General features: G+C 46.7%; 1 protein-coding gene across 1 annotated transcript in view; it reads right to left on the reverse strand.

Moving 5' to 3' along the window:
- The window catches only part of RAB8B (RAB8B, member RAS oncogene family), a 38,107-nt gene extending 28,462 nt beyond the window's left edge, over positions 1 to 9,645 (reverse strand). Inside the window, exon 1 of the mRNA XM_083183494.1 lies at positions 9,365 to 9,645. Coding sequence (XP_083039620.1) covers positions 9,365 to 9,488 — 124 coding nt within the window. The 5' untranslated portion in view covers positions 9,489 to 9,645. The remainder of the gene's footprint in view (positions 1 to 9,364) is intronic.
- Between the last annotated feature and the right edge of the window lie 7,465 nt (positions 9,646 to 17,110).

Below are 17,110 nucleotides of genomic sequence, written 5' to 3' on the forward strand. Positions count from 1 at the left end.
GTGTAGTTCATTAACATCTGGAGGGCCGCAATTGCCCAGCCCTGATCTAGATAGATAATCTATCAAAGGCTAACTACTCCTCACCTCTATGAGGTGAACTACCACCACTGACCACTAGACGGGTCAAATTACTCCTTTGTAAAAGATTAAAATGAAAGAACGGTCACATCTCAAAGTGAAAGTCACTTTCCTTAAATTTGATAAAATTAAAGGTCCCATTTTAGTCAAATTTTTTACTTTTGTCTTAGTCAAGTTTTAGTCAGTGGATCTTAACTAACATTTTCGTCATTGATTAATACCCCTTTTACAGCGCCGCAAAAACACAGGTCATCGGCAGGTCAGAGGCGGTGTAAATGGGCCACGCCGTGTCCCTTTATACAGGACTTCTACCCAGGTCCTGGCCTGTGTAGAACACAGCTAGGACCTGAGTAGAGGGTGGTGTAAACAGGTACGCCGGTTCATCCGACCCGGCTCCCGTTTACATGAATGGGGGACAGCCAACCTGCGGACCGCAGCATCCGCAGGTTGGGCGGAGGGGCACACACAGCCTCCACTGCTGTCTGCTATACTCTGCAGACAGTAGCGGAGGAGGTGAATGGATGCCTGTATGCGACATCCATTCACCTCCTGGAGGAGGGCTGGGAGGGATGCACGGGGCCTGGGGGCAGCCCAGCAGATTACCTTAGTGCTGGGCTTGCCCCCAGCGCAGTGGTCCAGGTCCCGGCGGTGGCGATCGGCGCTTGGAGATGACGCCATCTCCAAACGGCGGCTGGGGGATGCGGCGGTGTAAAAGGGAGCAAACGCCGGGTCGCACCTGGCTTGAAGTGGGGATCAAAAACACGCGGGGGCAACTCTGCGTTTTTGGTATAAAAGGGGTATTGGTCATAGCTTTGCAGTTTATTGATAGTACTGTAATGCATTTTCCTAAAGAATCATTTCTCTATCATTCCCTTGAATACTTTGTATACCTTTCACTGTGTTTGTTTAGTAATCTAGTTATCAAACAAGAACAACAAATGCTAATTCCTTCACAGCAGGTCATTCATTTTCTGCATATACCACCTGCAACAGTTTAAATGACATTTTTTTTATTTAAATTAAAGAAAAAAAAATACAACCTGTCTGATACAAGCAAGTAGTACAGTACTAGTCAAATGCTAAATAAAATCTATTTAGCTAAAATTAACTAATTTGCTAGCTACATAAACTGACGGAGTAAGGGGGTTATTTTGATTCACTCAGAGGGCAGTATTCAATGAGAAAGTTCTCCGTGCATGGAGAGCGTTTTATTTCGCTCTCCATGCACTCTCCGTGTTTTAGCGGAGATTCTCCCTGTTCCGGAGCCTCCTGCTCCCACTATTCAATGGATTTAAGACTCGCCGCCACTCGCGGCAAGTCTTAACCCCTGCAGCGGACGAGCGTCCGCGGCAGGGAGCTTTCAGGGAGCCGGAGAACGGAAGCAGCCAGAGAGATTAAAGTCTCCCTGGCTGCTCCAGAGGAATGTGGTGGGGAGGGGGGCTCCCCAGGACCCAGGCAGCACAGGCTGCCCCCCCCTATAGCCAGCGGGGGACCCAGTATTCACTGCACCCGATCGTGCATATTAACGATCGGGTGCAGTGAATATATGAATATCTAATGAGCGGCTCGAGCGCTCCGGCCCCCTGCTGGCTGCACTGTGTAAAAAAAAAAAAAAATATTAAAAAAATTTTTTTTTTTTATTAAATATATATTCATGTGCTTATTTATAAGCACATGAATAAAAATAACATGCCCCTTCACAGAAAAAAAAACCTGATTTTTTTACACCAAAATTAAAAAAAAAACCTTTTAGTTTAAGAGTTCACATTCCAGATCTCCATCAAAAGATGGAGAATTTCTACACGGAGAGAGACGGAGAAAATCACTTAGAAAGACGGAGAATATTTCACATTGAATAGGGTTGCTCGCTTTTGGAGAGCAAAATGCTCCGTCCAAGGCGAACAAAGCACAAATTCTCCATAAAACACGGAGAATTTTTCTCATTGAATACTGCCCAGAAAGGCACAATCACTCTCTAATACCCCTTTCACACCGCACTTGTAAAACGGTATATTGCCGTTTTTTTCACATTTCAACACATTTAAGGCTGCAGTGGGAAAGTGCCAGAGTGGATTTACTGGTTAAACCGGTATTTCAAAACGTTTATAAAGCAGAGTCTTTCATGTTTCAGAGCTGTTTTTTATGCAGTGAGAATGGCTCTGAAACGGTATTTAGCAAAAAAAACAAAAGATTCCAGACCTGTGATAGGCTGTCCCCTGCATTCTGCCTTGAAACGTGTTGAGGGGATTAAAACGGGTTGACTGATGTGAATGGTATTTAAATGATATTTAAAACGGTAATCTACTGCAATGTCAAGGCTCAGACCCATTTTAAATACCGTTTTAAAACACAGTTTTTCTTAAACGTTTAGGCAGTGTGAAAGTGGTATACTGGACAAAACCATAAGCACTGCAGGTGGGGCTGATGTAACATGAGCAGAGAGAGTTATGCTGTGTACACACTTATACAATCTACATGAGATCCAGATGAGATTTTAACTACATAGTCAAAATCTCATCTGGATCTCATGCAGATTGTATGGGTTTTAAGGTGCCCACAGACGCATCAATTTTACTGTGCTATGCGTTTTTGACTGTACAATGGTTCTATACAATTTTTCTTCCAGCTTGCTATGCAATGTGCACTTGGATGCATGCGATGCGATTAACCCATGTTTGTAATGTTAATTTACAGATGTAGTCTAAAAAGTACGTGCAGCACGTACTTTTTTAGACATACAATATCGGGCTCCTGGGAACGCGCATCGCACAAGCCCATAAACACCACCCGATAATTGTACATAAGATGCGTTATGTACTTAAAAAGTACAAAACGCATTCGATAATTGATGCATCTGTGGGCACCTTAAATTGTATGCAGATAGTCTAAATTGTAATCGCATCTGGATCTCATGCAGATTGTACAAGTGTGTACACAGCATAAAGCTGTGTACACACGGGGGCGATAGGGGCTGAAATCTATGGAAATATGGTCGCTGGCGACCATATTGCCAGCGATGGGATTGTGCCCCGGCGATAAATCGCACGATAAATGGCCGGGTGCGCGCTCCCGTTTTTAGCCCCCTTATAAATCGCTGGTTGCAAGAGCTTGCTCCTGCGACCAGCTGATTACCTCTGCTGCTCCCCCGGCAGAGGTTCCCTTTCATCAGCGACCATCTCTGGTCGCTGATGAAAAGGAGAAACTGAGCCATATATTGCTCAGTCATATATTGCTAGCTATATATGGCTGAGCAATATATCTCCCCGTGTGTACGGGGCTTTAGATTTGGGTGTTTTATTGTTTCTGAGCACAGTAAATACTGGCTGCTTTATTTTTACACTGCAATATAGATATCAGTTTGAAGTACACTCCCCACCCAAATCTAACTCTCTCTCTGCACATGTAACATCTGCACATGGTTTTGTCTATTAGAAAGTGATTGGGCCTTTCTGAGTGAATCAAAATAACTCCCTAAGTCTCATGACAAAGTTGTTGTGCAGTTGCATCGCAATTAAGTAAATCTAGGGCCAGAGTGGTTGGATAAAACTGTATAAAATACTTTATAAATTAAAGAATAAAAAAAATAATAATAATAATCAATCCCTAGAAAAAAGTGGTGTCCCGACGAAAATTAGACAGTATATTCATCTAGTCAATTTTAGTCATGACAACATGGATGAATATTTAGTCAACATTTTCATTATTAAAAACTTCCTAATTTGGTTATCGTCACATTTTAGTCAAAGAAAGAAAACCTTAGTCAACGAAGTGTTTTAGTCCTAATTTTCATTGAAAAATTAACACTGCTTTTAACTAGTTACATATATATTGTTTTAATTATACTTCTTTTAACTAACAAATGTAAATGTTGCTTTAGAGTGTCACTGCTACAGAAAGAATGTCAACACAATAGCATTACTATAATACAAAGTAAAGGTTAATATCTGAAGAGAAAAAAATGATTAAAAAGATGACCAAGTAATATAGAGTTAATGTAGAAAATAAAAAAATCACGACTATTAGAATTGTGCCATTCCCTCACTACCCCAAGCCTGGACCTTGCAGAACAACAAGATCATTCCTATAATTGTACCCAGTTAACAAAACAAATGCTACTAGTCTAGCAAAATATGCCAGTTCCAAATATGATTTTAAAAGGAATAATATATCCCATTAGATTTAACAAAGCCCATGGAACGTTTTGTGGAGGGAGAGAGGGAGAGTCCCACAAGATGTACTTATCCAGTAAAAAGAACAGATACTGCACAATGTTTACTCTTTTTGATTCACTTAAAACCACCCTGTGTGGCTCCAACAGCCTATTTCAAGAATATTGGCGTTATTAGTTTTTCCTTTCATTTCCTGCTTTAAGCCCATTCAGTGGATTATATGCTCGTACATGAGAACAACTAGCGAATGTAGGGAAGCAAAAAAATAACAAAACAACTGAACAAACTATGGTACAAAACAATGATAAATGAATACACGCTGGGGGCACTTTGATTCAGCTCGATGTTAATCGTGCCAGGAAACTGGACCCAGAGCTATTCAATTGTCAACATTGCACACTACACACAGGGCCAGATGTATCAAGCTCCAAAAAGTGATAAAGCAGAGAGTGATGAGCAACCAGCCAATCAGCTCCTACCTTTCATTTTTAAAACCCAGCTTGTAACATGGCAGTTAAGAGCTGATTGGCTGGTTGTTTATCACTCTTCATTTTATAACTTTTTGAAGATTGATAATCTGGCACTTTGTGCAGTGACATCAGTTTCCACACCTTAAACTGGGTGATTAGTCATGGTGACTGTCATTCTCCCACTTAAGTGTCTGCCTCAATGCTGTTTGCACAGCTGTAAAGGAGGAAAACACAGCGCTAGTTTAGTCTCATTTCTGCTCGACCCTCAGAAGTCTTAAGTAGAAACCCTCTGGTCATGCTTAACAGCGCAGTCAATTGAATAGCTCCAGGATCTACTTCCCGATGCTATTAACATAGCGTTGAATTGAAATATGTCAGCAAGTCATCCTTATAATTGCATAAATAACACTTGTACAATCTGCATGAGATCCAGATGAGATTTTGACTATATAGTCAAAATCTTATCTGGATCTCATGCAGAAAGTCTTGGCTGCATAGACTATATAGTGCAGATCTGCACTATATAGTAATGTATGCAGATAGTCTAAATTGTATACATAGTCTAATGCAGCCCACACACGCACCGATCCCGGCGTGCGTTCTGTGCTTAACTAGCACACATAGCATCGCATCGTATGCCTTGTGCATACGATGTGCATGCGATGCAATGCTAGAAAAAGCTAGTACAAAAAGTATGTGCAGCACATACTTTTTGTACTGTACGATGAGGTGCCGCGGGAGCGCGCACCCCATCGTACAGCATCGCACCGCCGGCAACGGTGCGTGTGTGGGCTCCTTAAAGGTGCCCACAGACGCTACAATTGTACTGTGCTATGCGTTTTTGTCTGTACAATGGTTCTATACAATTTTTCTTCCAGCTTGCTATGCAATGTGCACTTGGATGCATGTGATGCGATGTGATGAACCCATGTTTGTAATGTTAAATTTCAGATGTCGTCTAAAAAGTACGTGCAGCACGTACTTTTTTTAGACATACAATATCGGGCTCCCGGGAACGCGCATCGCATCGCACAAGCCCATAAACACCATCCAATAATTGTACATAAGATGCAATTTGTGCTTAAAAAGTACAAAACGCATTCGATAATTGATGCGTCTGTGGGCACCTTTAATTGTATACATAGTCAAAATCTCATCTGGATCTCATGCAGATTGTACAAGTGTGTACTTGACTTCACTACCAACGGTTTTCTACAGTGCTTTAGACCAGCAATGTCATTGTTTACAGATCAGTAATTCAACCTAGGTGATTAGTAAACATTGTAGTGAATTCTAAATTAAAAAGTACTTAAGTAGCCAAGTATCTGGTCACTCCTGTTGCTGAACAAAGGCTGAGTCTCATTTAGTAGAGATACCGGTCGACTCAATGAATATTGGTTGACAGTCACTAGGTCAACACCCTGATCGTGACACACATGGTCAACATGAATAAGGTTGTCATGAGTTTTTCACTTTTTTGGTGTCTATGTCCACATATTTCAACATGGCACGCTATTATATTCCCACTCTATGGCCACTTGGATAGTAAAATATGAAAAAGACCCTTAAAAAAAAAAAAAAAAAAAAGACGACCACAACACGAAAAACTCACATCGACCTTATTCATGTCAACCATGTCTATGTCGACCATAAGCTTGTGTTTAACTTTTGTCAATGTCAACCTTGGATATGACAACCATTTCAAGGTGACGACCATTAGCGGTCGACCTAGACATTATCTACCCAGTACCCGCCTACTAGGTTAAATATGGCGTGGCTGTAGGAGTGAAAATAAGTGAAGGCCGTGAAAAACAGTAAATAAGAGGGTGACTTAAAGAGAAAAAAGTGACTAAGGTGGGGGAGGGTGTAAGACACTGGGGTGACACCGATTGACTATGAGGGAGGGAGTGGGTGGGTGGGGAAACCGGGTGACTATGGGGAAAGGAGCAGGAGGAAGGTGGGGACACACACCAGGTGACTATGGGGGAAGGACACTGGGTGGCTATGAGGGAGGCAGGAGGTAGAGGGGAGGAGAGACACTGGGTGACTATTTAGGACACACACAAACACCGGGTGACTATGGGGGAGGGAGTGGGGGACATACACCGAGTGACTATGGAGGGTGGATGGGCTTAACGGGTGAATACGGAGCAGGGGTTTGTATGAGACACCAGGCGTACATGGGGAGGTTAGACGCCAAGCGATTATGGTGGTGGGGGTTTACATTTGGTGGAAAGGATACTGGGGCTTTAAAGAGCCACTGGGTCAAGATGGCCTTTGTGCGTGCGTAAAAGCCACTGGGTCAAGATGGCCTGTGTGCGTGCGTAAAAGCCACTGGGTCAAGATGGCCTGTGTGCGTGCGTAAAAGCCACTGGGTCCAAGATGGCCTGTGTGCGTGCGTAAAAGCCACTGGGTCCAAGATGGCCTGTGTGCGTGCGTAAAAGCCACTGGGTCAAGATGGCCTGTGTGCGTGCGTAAAAGCCACTGGTTTAATATGGTGTGTGTGTGTGTAAAAGCAACTCGGTCAATATGGCGTGTGTGTTTGTGTAAAAGCCACTGGGTCAATATGGCGTGTGTGTGTGTAAAAACCACTGGGTAAATATGGCGTGCGTGTGTAAAAGCCAAGCGATTATGGTGGTGGTGGGTTACATTGGGTGAAAAGGATACTGGGGCTGTAAGAAGACACGGGGTCAAGAGGGCGTGCGCAAAAGCCACTGGGTCAAGGTGGCGCGCATGTATAAAAGCCACTGGGTCAAGATGGCGCGCGCGTGTCAAAGCCACTGGGTCAAGATGGCCTGCGCGTGTCAAAGCCACTGGGTCAAGATGGCCTGCGTGTCAAAGCCACTGGGTCAAGATGGCCTGCGTGTCAAAGCCACTGGGTCAAGATGGCCTGCGTGTCAAAGCCACTGGGTCAAGATGGCCTGCGTGTCAAAGCCACTGGGTCAAGATGGCCTGCGTGTCAAAGCCACTGGGTCAAGATGGCCTGCGTGTCAAAGCCACTGGGTCAAGATGGCCTGCGTGTCAAAGCCACTGGGTCAAGATGGCCTGCGTGTCAAAGCCACTGGGTCAAGATGGCCTGCGTGTCAAAGCCACTGGGTCAAGATGGCCTGCGTGTCAAAGCCACTGGGTCAAGATGGCCTGCGTGTCAAAGCCACTGGGTCAAGATGGCCTGCGTGTCAAAGCCACTGGGTCAAGATGGCCTGCGTGTCAAAGCCACTGGGTCAAGATGGCCTGCGTGTCAAAGCCACTGGGTCAAGATGGCCTGCGTGTAAAAGCCACTGGGTCAAGATGGCCTGCGTGTAAAAGCCACTGGGTCAAGATGGCCTGCGTGTAAAAGCCACTGGGTCAAGATGGCCTGCGTGTAAAAGCCACTGGGTCAAGATGGCCTGCGTGTAAAAGCCACTGGGTCAAGATGGCCTGCGTGTAAAAGCCACTGGGTCAAGATGGCCTGCGTGTAAAAGCCACTGGGTCAAGATGGCCTGCGTGTAAAAGCCACTGGGTCAAGATGGCCTGCGTGTAAAAGCCACTGGGTCAAGATGGCCTGCGTGTAAAAGCCACTGGGTCAAGATGGCCTGCGTGTAAAAGCCACTGGGTCAAGATGGCCTGCGTGTAAAAGCCACTGGGTCAAGATGGCCTGCGTGTAAAAGCCACTGGGTCAAGATGGCCTGCGTGTAAAAGCCACTGGGTCAAGATGGCCTGCGTGTAAAAGCCACTGGGTCAAGATGGCCTGCGTGTGTGTAAAAACAAAACTGTGTGTGTGCACGACACTGAGCAAATAGAAGGGGGGGGATATGCACGACACTGAGCAAATAGAAGGGGGGGTATGCACGACACTGAGCGAATAGAAGGGGGGGGTATGCACGACACTGAGCGAATAGAAGGGGGGTATGCACGACACTGAGCGAATAGAAGGGGGGGTATGCACGACACTGAGCGAATAGAAGGGGGGGTATGCACGACACTGAGTGAATAGAAGGGGGGTATGCACGACACTGGCAGGTATTCAATGCTGTGGGCGAGCGGCGACAGCGAGCAGAGCTTCCTGCTGGCTATCACCACTCACCCTGTCAGTATTCAACGCAGCCCCCTCGTACCCCAATTCCCCCTCGCTCCATTTTTTGAGCGAGGGGGAATTGGCGTATGCAGCTCCAGAAGCAGCGAGTATGCGAGACACTGAGTGCATAGAAGGGGGGACAATGCTGAGTGACTATCAGGAGACACTTAGTGAATATAAGGCAGAGTATGTGAGACACTGAGTGAATATAAGGGGGATGCAAGACAGTGAATATAAGGGGGTACGAGACACTGAGTTAATATAAAGGGGGTGCAAGGCACACGAGCCTTCTGACTTTTGGGGTTTTAAGCAGGAGTCGTCAAAAAAGTTATGGAGGGGAGGGAGACGGTAGGTAGATATTGGGTGTGTATCACATTGGGTAAATATAAGGGTGTGCGTATCATACTGGGTGAATATGGCGGGGGGGGGGGGGTGTTTGAGAGAGATATACTGGTTGAATATGGAGTTTGTGTAGGAGACACTGACTGTACTGTACGGACATGGGGTGGTCGTAAGAGAAGACACAGGCTGCCGGAGGTATTGTGGTCAGATGGTGGAAGGAAGTGAGCTGTGGGTGTGGCGGGAGTACTGACCGATGGTGGAGATAAAGGTGGTATTAAACGCGTCCTCGCTAAACCTGAAGAGCAGACACGTCTTCCCGACCCCGCTGTCCCCGATCAGCAGCAGTTTGAACAGGTAGTCGTACGTCTTCGCCATCTTCACACTTTCCTCCTCTCATAGAACGGGAGCCACCGCCGGCCCGCGGGGACCGATTACACCAATAGGGATCCGAGGAAGGGGACTCTGCTACTGACGTTACCTTTCCTTCCACCCAGCAGCCAATTGGAGGTGGGAGGCGGGACTCCGGCAGCCGGTGTCACCCCGGAGACGCGTGACGCGCCCATAGTATGCTCGCCTCTCAGTATGAGTATCTAGGCAGTGGCAAGGCGTCACGGGAAATGTAGTTTTTTTTTAGGTGTCAGTAATGAGCATCAGCCGCCACTCTGCAGTTCAAAGCTCATTCCTTAGTTCGGAGCTTCATGGGAAATGTAGTCTGATGCTTCAAGCAAGCCAGAGTGTTTTGATCTGACAATATCATTGACCCTATGGAACCAAATTAATGGAGATTCACATAAATACTTGAGTAAAAAAACTAAGAAAAAGTATTTTCCTACAAAGGAACAATAGGATTTTAGGGTCCCATCAAATGAGATGTAAACCATTAAACACATGCTAAAGCAGGATGTAGGTAGAAGACTGGCATCGGAATCCCAACATGGATGAAGATACAAACACCCAGGGGCGGATTAGGGACTAAAAGTGGCCCTGGAAAATTTCTGGAAGTAGCCTCATGTGGACGGCACCAAAACAACAATGGGCGGAGCCACCATAACAGTAACAGTAGAGATGGCTAGTGTCTCGAATCATTAAGCTGACTGCATGATTCGAGACGCCATACCTCCCAACTTCAGTCCTGATGAAATAAGGACACTCGCGCAGCTTATGCTAATTAGCCGCAACCTCATTTTCATACGAGAATAGACGCAACTAGATTGGGGGATATCCCAACTGCCACCCCCCGCAGCGGGACAATGCCTGCCGCGGGTGGGACAGCGGGACAGGACCCGAAAATCGGGACTGTCCCGCTGTAATCGTGACAGTTGGGAGGTATGAGACGCTCACTGTTAGATGAGTCAAGACAGCAGTAGTAGCATAGCATTACTAGCCAGCAGCAAGGGACTGAGCCTCTGCAACTCCCTAAATGTGTTGTGAGCCGTACACTGTCTCTCTCTGTGCCTGTAATTCCAAATGAGTTGTGAGCCCAGCCACTGTCTTACTTCCTGTCTTCCAGCACACTGAGGGACTGAGCCTCTGCAACTCCCTGAGTGTGCTGTGAGCCCTGCACTGTCTCCCTGTGCCTGTAATTCCATATGAGTAGTGGATACGTGCCTACTTTTGAAAACTAGTTTCAGGGAGATTATAGTTGGTAGTATAATTTTCACAGTGCCCCATTGAGTGAGCGTGCCATGCTTCACTCAATGGGCGTGTCTATTTCCATATATGGACAGATTGTGTAAAGAGATTCTGAACCTGGCACCTAGAAGCGTGGGTGTGTACTGCTACATCTGAGAGGAATATTTTAAAATGACTTATATCCAAATGTAGATGAGCCCCACAGCAGTTAGAAAGAGCTACTATACTTGGTAATGTGCTGGAAAATGGTGGTGATGATTCTATGTAAATGTATCTGTTTCTCATTCCTTTTTTTCCACAAAAAAAGTAACAGTGGAGGTTATTCTGGTTGGTGCGTAAATTTTCGAATTTCGCTGTGCGGACATCGTACGAACAAACGCACACCGGTCCTCCGCATTCGGACGGACTCACACTTTAAGAAGAGGGCGTGTTTACGGACGACATCCAAACCTTGCGTGTGCGGTGGACACACACATATTCTGCACGGTCTTACAGCGTCTGCACGGTCTTACCGCGTTAGAACGGACGGGAACCTGCCCGTACGCACCGATGCGGTGTATTATCGCAAAACTAACCACTATTATCTGTACTCAGAAATCGGTCACATGACCCACTTATGCAATTAGCCAACCTTATTAAAAAGTGTTTGTTTGGAATTGGAATCAATTAAATTTGTGTGTTTTGTAATGGTCCATTTAAGCTGCAATGGTTCCAATTGAAGCAATGAAAAGAGTGTAATTAATGAGTAATGAGTAAAGGAGTGGATTGTATTGTGTTCAGCTGACATTGGTTCAGGTGCGGCCGTACTGATTGGGCGTTCCGAATGCCTAGCGCATGACCGAGTGGTGTCCGCAAAGCAATACTTGCTTATGAAGACCGCATATTTCCTGCCTTTTGGTTCGTGTGCAGTCGGTGTTCTGTCCGAATGCACGCCTACCAGAATTAGTGCACTCCCTCGTGTACGCCCATGTTTACGCCCAGTTTAGCCCACTTTGAAACTACGCCCCTGTGTAGTTCCGAATGACGCCCATATTACACCCATATTTCCCGAGTGAATACGGTGCACTTTTATGTACGGTATTAGTGAGAACGAGTACGGAGACCTTGCGTGGCACATGTGCATAGCGTTGCCCACGCATGCGCAGACAGGTAAAAAACGCCATCCGAAAGAATTCGGAAAATTACGCATCGACCAGAATAAGGCCCAGTGTAATGTGGGCTAGGTGAAATGAGGGAGATTGCTAGACTAATGAGGGAGAGAGGGAGATTGCTGCTATTTCAGGGAGTCTCCTGCAGAATGCAGGAGGGTAGGTAACTATGGAGTAGTGTCTCTAGAGTCGAGTCACTGATTCAGCACACTGAGCTGAGCCTTGTGTCTCAACTCATTTCAATGAATCGCTCTGCCCATGACTGGTAGACAGGGTTGCTACATCACTATTCCTGGAGACATCGGTGACACCCAAGGCTAAAGCATTGGCTGATGTGCGAGCTCCAGCATTATGCAGCATGGCCCTCCTCACTTGCAATACTGACCGTGCAAAAATTTATGGCGTGGGGTTGGGGCCGCCACATATTTGTATCAATCCACATTACACTGGGCAGTACGGATGGTGTAATGGTTAGCATTACTGCTTCACAGCGCTGAGGTCATGGGTTCTATTCCCACCATGGCTCTAACTGTGCAGAGTTTGCATATTCTCCCCATACTTGCATGGGTTTCCTCCGGGTACTTCCTCCCACAATGCAAAAATATACTGGTAGGCTAATTGGCTCCCAACAAATTAACCCTAGATTGTCTGAGTGTTCATGTGGTATGGGATATAGATTGTAAGCTCCACTGGGGCAGGGACTGATGTGAATGTTCAAATCTTCTCTGTAAAGCGCTGCGGAATATGTGTGCGCTATATAAGGAACTGTTAATAAATAATAATTACACTACACACATTTATGCCAGTTAGAGCCCCTTAGACACACTGCCAGGATTACACACACCACAATGCCCAATATACATTGTCACACACACTATTATATATTATGCCACACACCGTAATGCCTATTACTTCTTATATAACAAACCATAATGCTTACATATTATACACAACACATAATGCCTATTGCATATTATGCCACACACCCTCCTAATGCCTATTACCAGAGGCAGACTGGGCTGGGGGGCAGGGGGCCACTACAGATTCTGATTTCTACCCTTGTAGGAGACAGAGCTGCTTTTTAAAGGCCTATCCTTGCTGACTGCCATTGGACTAGTACAGCAGTTCTCAAACCCCAAAGTGGGTCCCGAACTTCTCAGGATGGGGTCGCGACTCCATGTTGCTGACCATCAGACTGATGACTTTTCTAATCTCAGTCAGTGATTCAAGAAATCTGATACATCTGTTACTTCAGACTTCTCACATCATTTTGTGCCTCCACAATGCTGCCATGTATGTGCTGTCTACTGACTACACATGTGACGTGATGACCTTCTGCAGTAACTTGCTGGGGTCCTGTCATTATTTTTATTGTCTGATGGGGTCTCAAAGCATAATAGTTTGAGGACCTCTGGACTAGTAGACCATATTGCACAGAGATTTTACCCTTAATTAATGAAGGGTCCACAACCCCTGCTAAGTAGAACACCAGAGCCAACAGCATTATAGCTGAGATCATTCCCACACCTGGGCTAATACTTCAGTCTTTCAAACAAAGACAGACATATACCAAATTAGGTTATACATTGGAATACATAAATAATTTTGGGGCAGATGTATGAACCAGCGTTAAGTGCAGAAATGCACTTAACGCTGGTTAACTGGGGGGATTACGATTTCCCTAATGTATCACTAGTGCACCTAACGTGCGCTAGTGACAGCCCGCTGAGTTACGCTCAGCGGGGCTGTCTCCTGCAACCCCCCCCCCCCAGTGATTAGTGGCCGGGGGGATGTATTAACAGCCTTCAAGGCGTTAATTCACCCCCTCCCGCTTCGCCAGCTCAGGGCTAGCGTTGTCCAATCCCCCACTGTGGGGACAACGCTAGCCCTGCTTCTGGCTTGGGCTGCGCTGGAGATCTTGTGGTTTTAGCGAGATCTCGCACATGCCCAGAAAGCGGGGGGGGGGGGCTGCGAGTGTGCATGTGCGGGGCGGCAGGGGAGCCGATAAGGGGAGCCTTTCATGCTGGGCATAATGGCTCTCCTTATCGGCATTGGTGGGGATCATACATCTGCCTATAAAGTTTGCCCACTTCTCCACGTAATGCTGGAGAAGCGGGACTCGTTATGTGCAAAACGTTATAGGCAGATTCATACATCTGCCCCTTAATCACCATTGGAACATCCATTTATGTATTCATCACAACAGAAAGATACAGTTTGTTTAATCCCCTGATACAAACAAAAAAAGAAGTGGCGCTTGAATGATGAAATCAAATCAATAATATTTGTTAACAATACATATTTTAAAAATCTATATAAAATAATAAAGCACAAGTGTAAATTAAAAATATATATAAAAAAATTAAGAACAATAATAGTTAATGGACCCAGACCCAGGTCTGCAAACTGGAGCAAAAGTTTCTGGAGATATGGGGCGAGATGTATCAAATGGAAAATGCGGTAAAACCCCGGTTTTACAGCATTTTCCAATGTATCAAAAATGATACCGCATTGAAGGGTATCGCCACCTTTGGGTGGCGATACCCTATAGAAGCCTATGGGCTTCTTTTCGCCGCCCGCCGCATCGCCGCAACCCCGCCGACCCCCCCCTCTCCCCCTCCCTTGGGCTTACCTTCTTGCAGGTCCTACTGGACCCCGGAAGGTAAGCCCTTCCTCCCCCTATCAATGCAGCCGGACGTCCTTCCGGCTGCAGGGGGAGGAGGAAGCGCCGGGGACAGCTTGCTTAGCTGTCCCCGGCGTGAAAGCAGCAGAAGCCGGCTGGGAGGTGACGGAGACCCCCCGCAGACCACAGTACAGGTATCGCGGGGGGCCTCCGTCACCGCATCGCGATGCCAGCCGCATATGTTATTTTAATACATCCCGCCCATGGCCTCCAGAACTGAACACAATACTCTACGACCTCACCTAGTCTGCCCCTTTTTTTAAATATGTTACCTCAAACCATATTTGATCCTTATTTTTTTGTAAGGATATCAATATGCCTATCCCATGCATGTTTAAATTGTACTACTGTATTTGCCTCTACCACCTCTGATGGGAGGCTATTCCACTTATCCACTACTGTTTCTGTGAAGTAATTCTTCCTCAAATTTCCCCTGAATCTTCCTCCCTCTAGTGTCAGTGCATGTCCTCGTGTTCTGCTGCTCCTCTTCCTGTGAAGAATGTCTCCCACCTGTACCTTGTTAAAACCCTTGATATATTTGAAAGTTTCTATCACGTCCCCCCTTTTCCTTCTCTGCTCTAAAGTATAAATATTAAGATGTTTTAGTCTTTCCTGGTACGTTGTGATGTAGGCCATGCACCATTTTAGTTGCCCTTCTTTGTACAGTATCTAATGTATTTATATCCTTCTGGAGATATGGCCTCCAGAACTGAACACAGTACTCTATATTATTACTTCTTTCTTTCTACTGCTGATACCTCTCCCTATGCAACCAAGCATCTGACTTGCCTTCTTTATTGCTTTGTTTTATTGCCTACCTGCTTTTAAGTCCCCTGAAATAGTGACACCTAGATCCCTCTCTTCCTCAGTAGTTTCCATTATAGTGCCATTTATACTATATTTAGTCTTTGGATTTTTGAGACCCAAGTGCATGATTTTGCTTTTTTTTGGCATTAAACTGTAGTTGCCATGCTCTTGACCATTCCTCTAATCTACTTTGATCAGGGGTGTCCAAACTTTTTGCAAAGAGGGCCAGATATGGTGACGTGAAAATGTGTGGGGGCCGACCATTCAGCCTGACATTCTTTGAACCATTAATCACATTTGAATGGTCCCCCACTCTGCCCCCATTCACTGTATGTCCCCCAGCGTGCCCCCATTCACTGTATGTCCCCCCGCATCCCCCAATTCACTGTATGTCCCCCTGCATGTCCCCATTCACTGTATGTCCCCCAGCGTGCCCCTTCACTGTATATTCCCTGCCTGACCCCCCCTTCTCCGTATTTCCCCCACTCTGCCCCATTCACTGTATGTCCCCCACTCTTTCCCATTCACTGTATGTCCCCCACTCTGCCCCTATTCACTGTATGCCCCCCACTCTGCCCCCATTCACTATATGTCTTCCACTCTGCCCCATTCACTGTATGTCCCCCAGCATGCCCCTACTTCACTGTATATTCCCCTGCCTGACCCCCTTTCTCTGTATTTCCCCCACTCTGCCCCCATTCACTGTATGTCCCCCACTCTGCCCCATTTACTATATGTCCCCCACGCTGCCCCATTCACTGTATGCCCCCCACTCTGCCCCCATTCACTGTATGTCCCCCACTCTGCCCCATTCACTGTATGTCTCCCAGCATGCCCCTACTTCACTGTATATTCCCCTGCCTGACCCCCTTTCTCTGTATTTCCCCCACTCTGCCCCCATTCACTGTATGTCCCTCACTCTGCCCCATTCACTGTATGTCCCCCACTCTGCCCCATTCACTGTATGCCCCCCACTCTGCCCCCATTCACTGTATGTCCCCCACTCTGCCCCCATTCACTGTTTGTCCCCCACTCTGCCCCATTCACTGTATGTCCCCCAGCATGCGCCTCCTTCACTGTATATTCCCCTGCCTGACCCCCTTTCTCTGTATTTCCCCCAGCCTGCCCCCATTCACTGCATGTCCCCCAGCGTGCCCCTCCTTCACTGTATGTCCCCCAGCATGCCCCTCCTTCACTGTATGTCACCCAGCCTGCCCCTCCTTCACCTTATGTCCCCCAGCCTGCCCCCATTCACTGTATGTCCCTCAGCCTGCCCCCATTCACTGTATGTCCCTCAGCCTGCCCCCATTCACTGTATGTCCCTAAGTCTGCCCCCATTCACTGTTTGTCCCTCAGCCTGCCCCCATTCACTGTAAGTCCATCAGCCTGCCCCTTTTACTGTATATTCCCATAAACTGCCCCTCCTTCGCTGTATGTACCTCATTCACTGTATACCCCCCACTCTTCCCCCATTTACTATGTCTCCCAGCCTGCCCACCCTTCTCTGAATGTACCACATACTGCCTCCCTTCACTGTATATTCCCCTGCAGGAGACCGATGCTTGGGCTCCCGCCGCCGCCTTTCTCCGCTCCGCATATTACGGGAGCAAGCTTCCCCTTTGCTGCTCCCCCCTCCCCACACACTGCTGATACTGTGATCGCGGGGGAGGGTGATGTATAATTGCAGCAGCAGGAGTTGGACACATACTCATCTGAAAGATGACAAA

The sequence above is a fragment of the Crinia signifera genome, chromosome 4 (genome assembly GCF_055691185.1).
Source record: "Crinia signifera chromosome 4, ASM5569118v1, whole genome shotgun sequence".
NCBI classification, from domain to species: domain Eukaryota; kingdom Metazoa; phylum Chordata; class Amphibia; order Anura; family Myobatrachidae; genus Crinia; species Crinia signifera.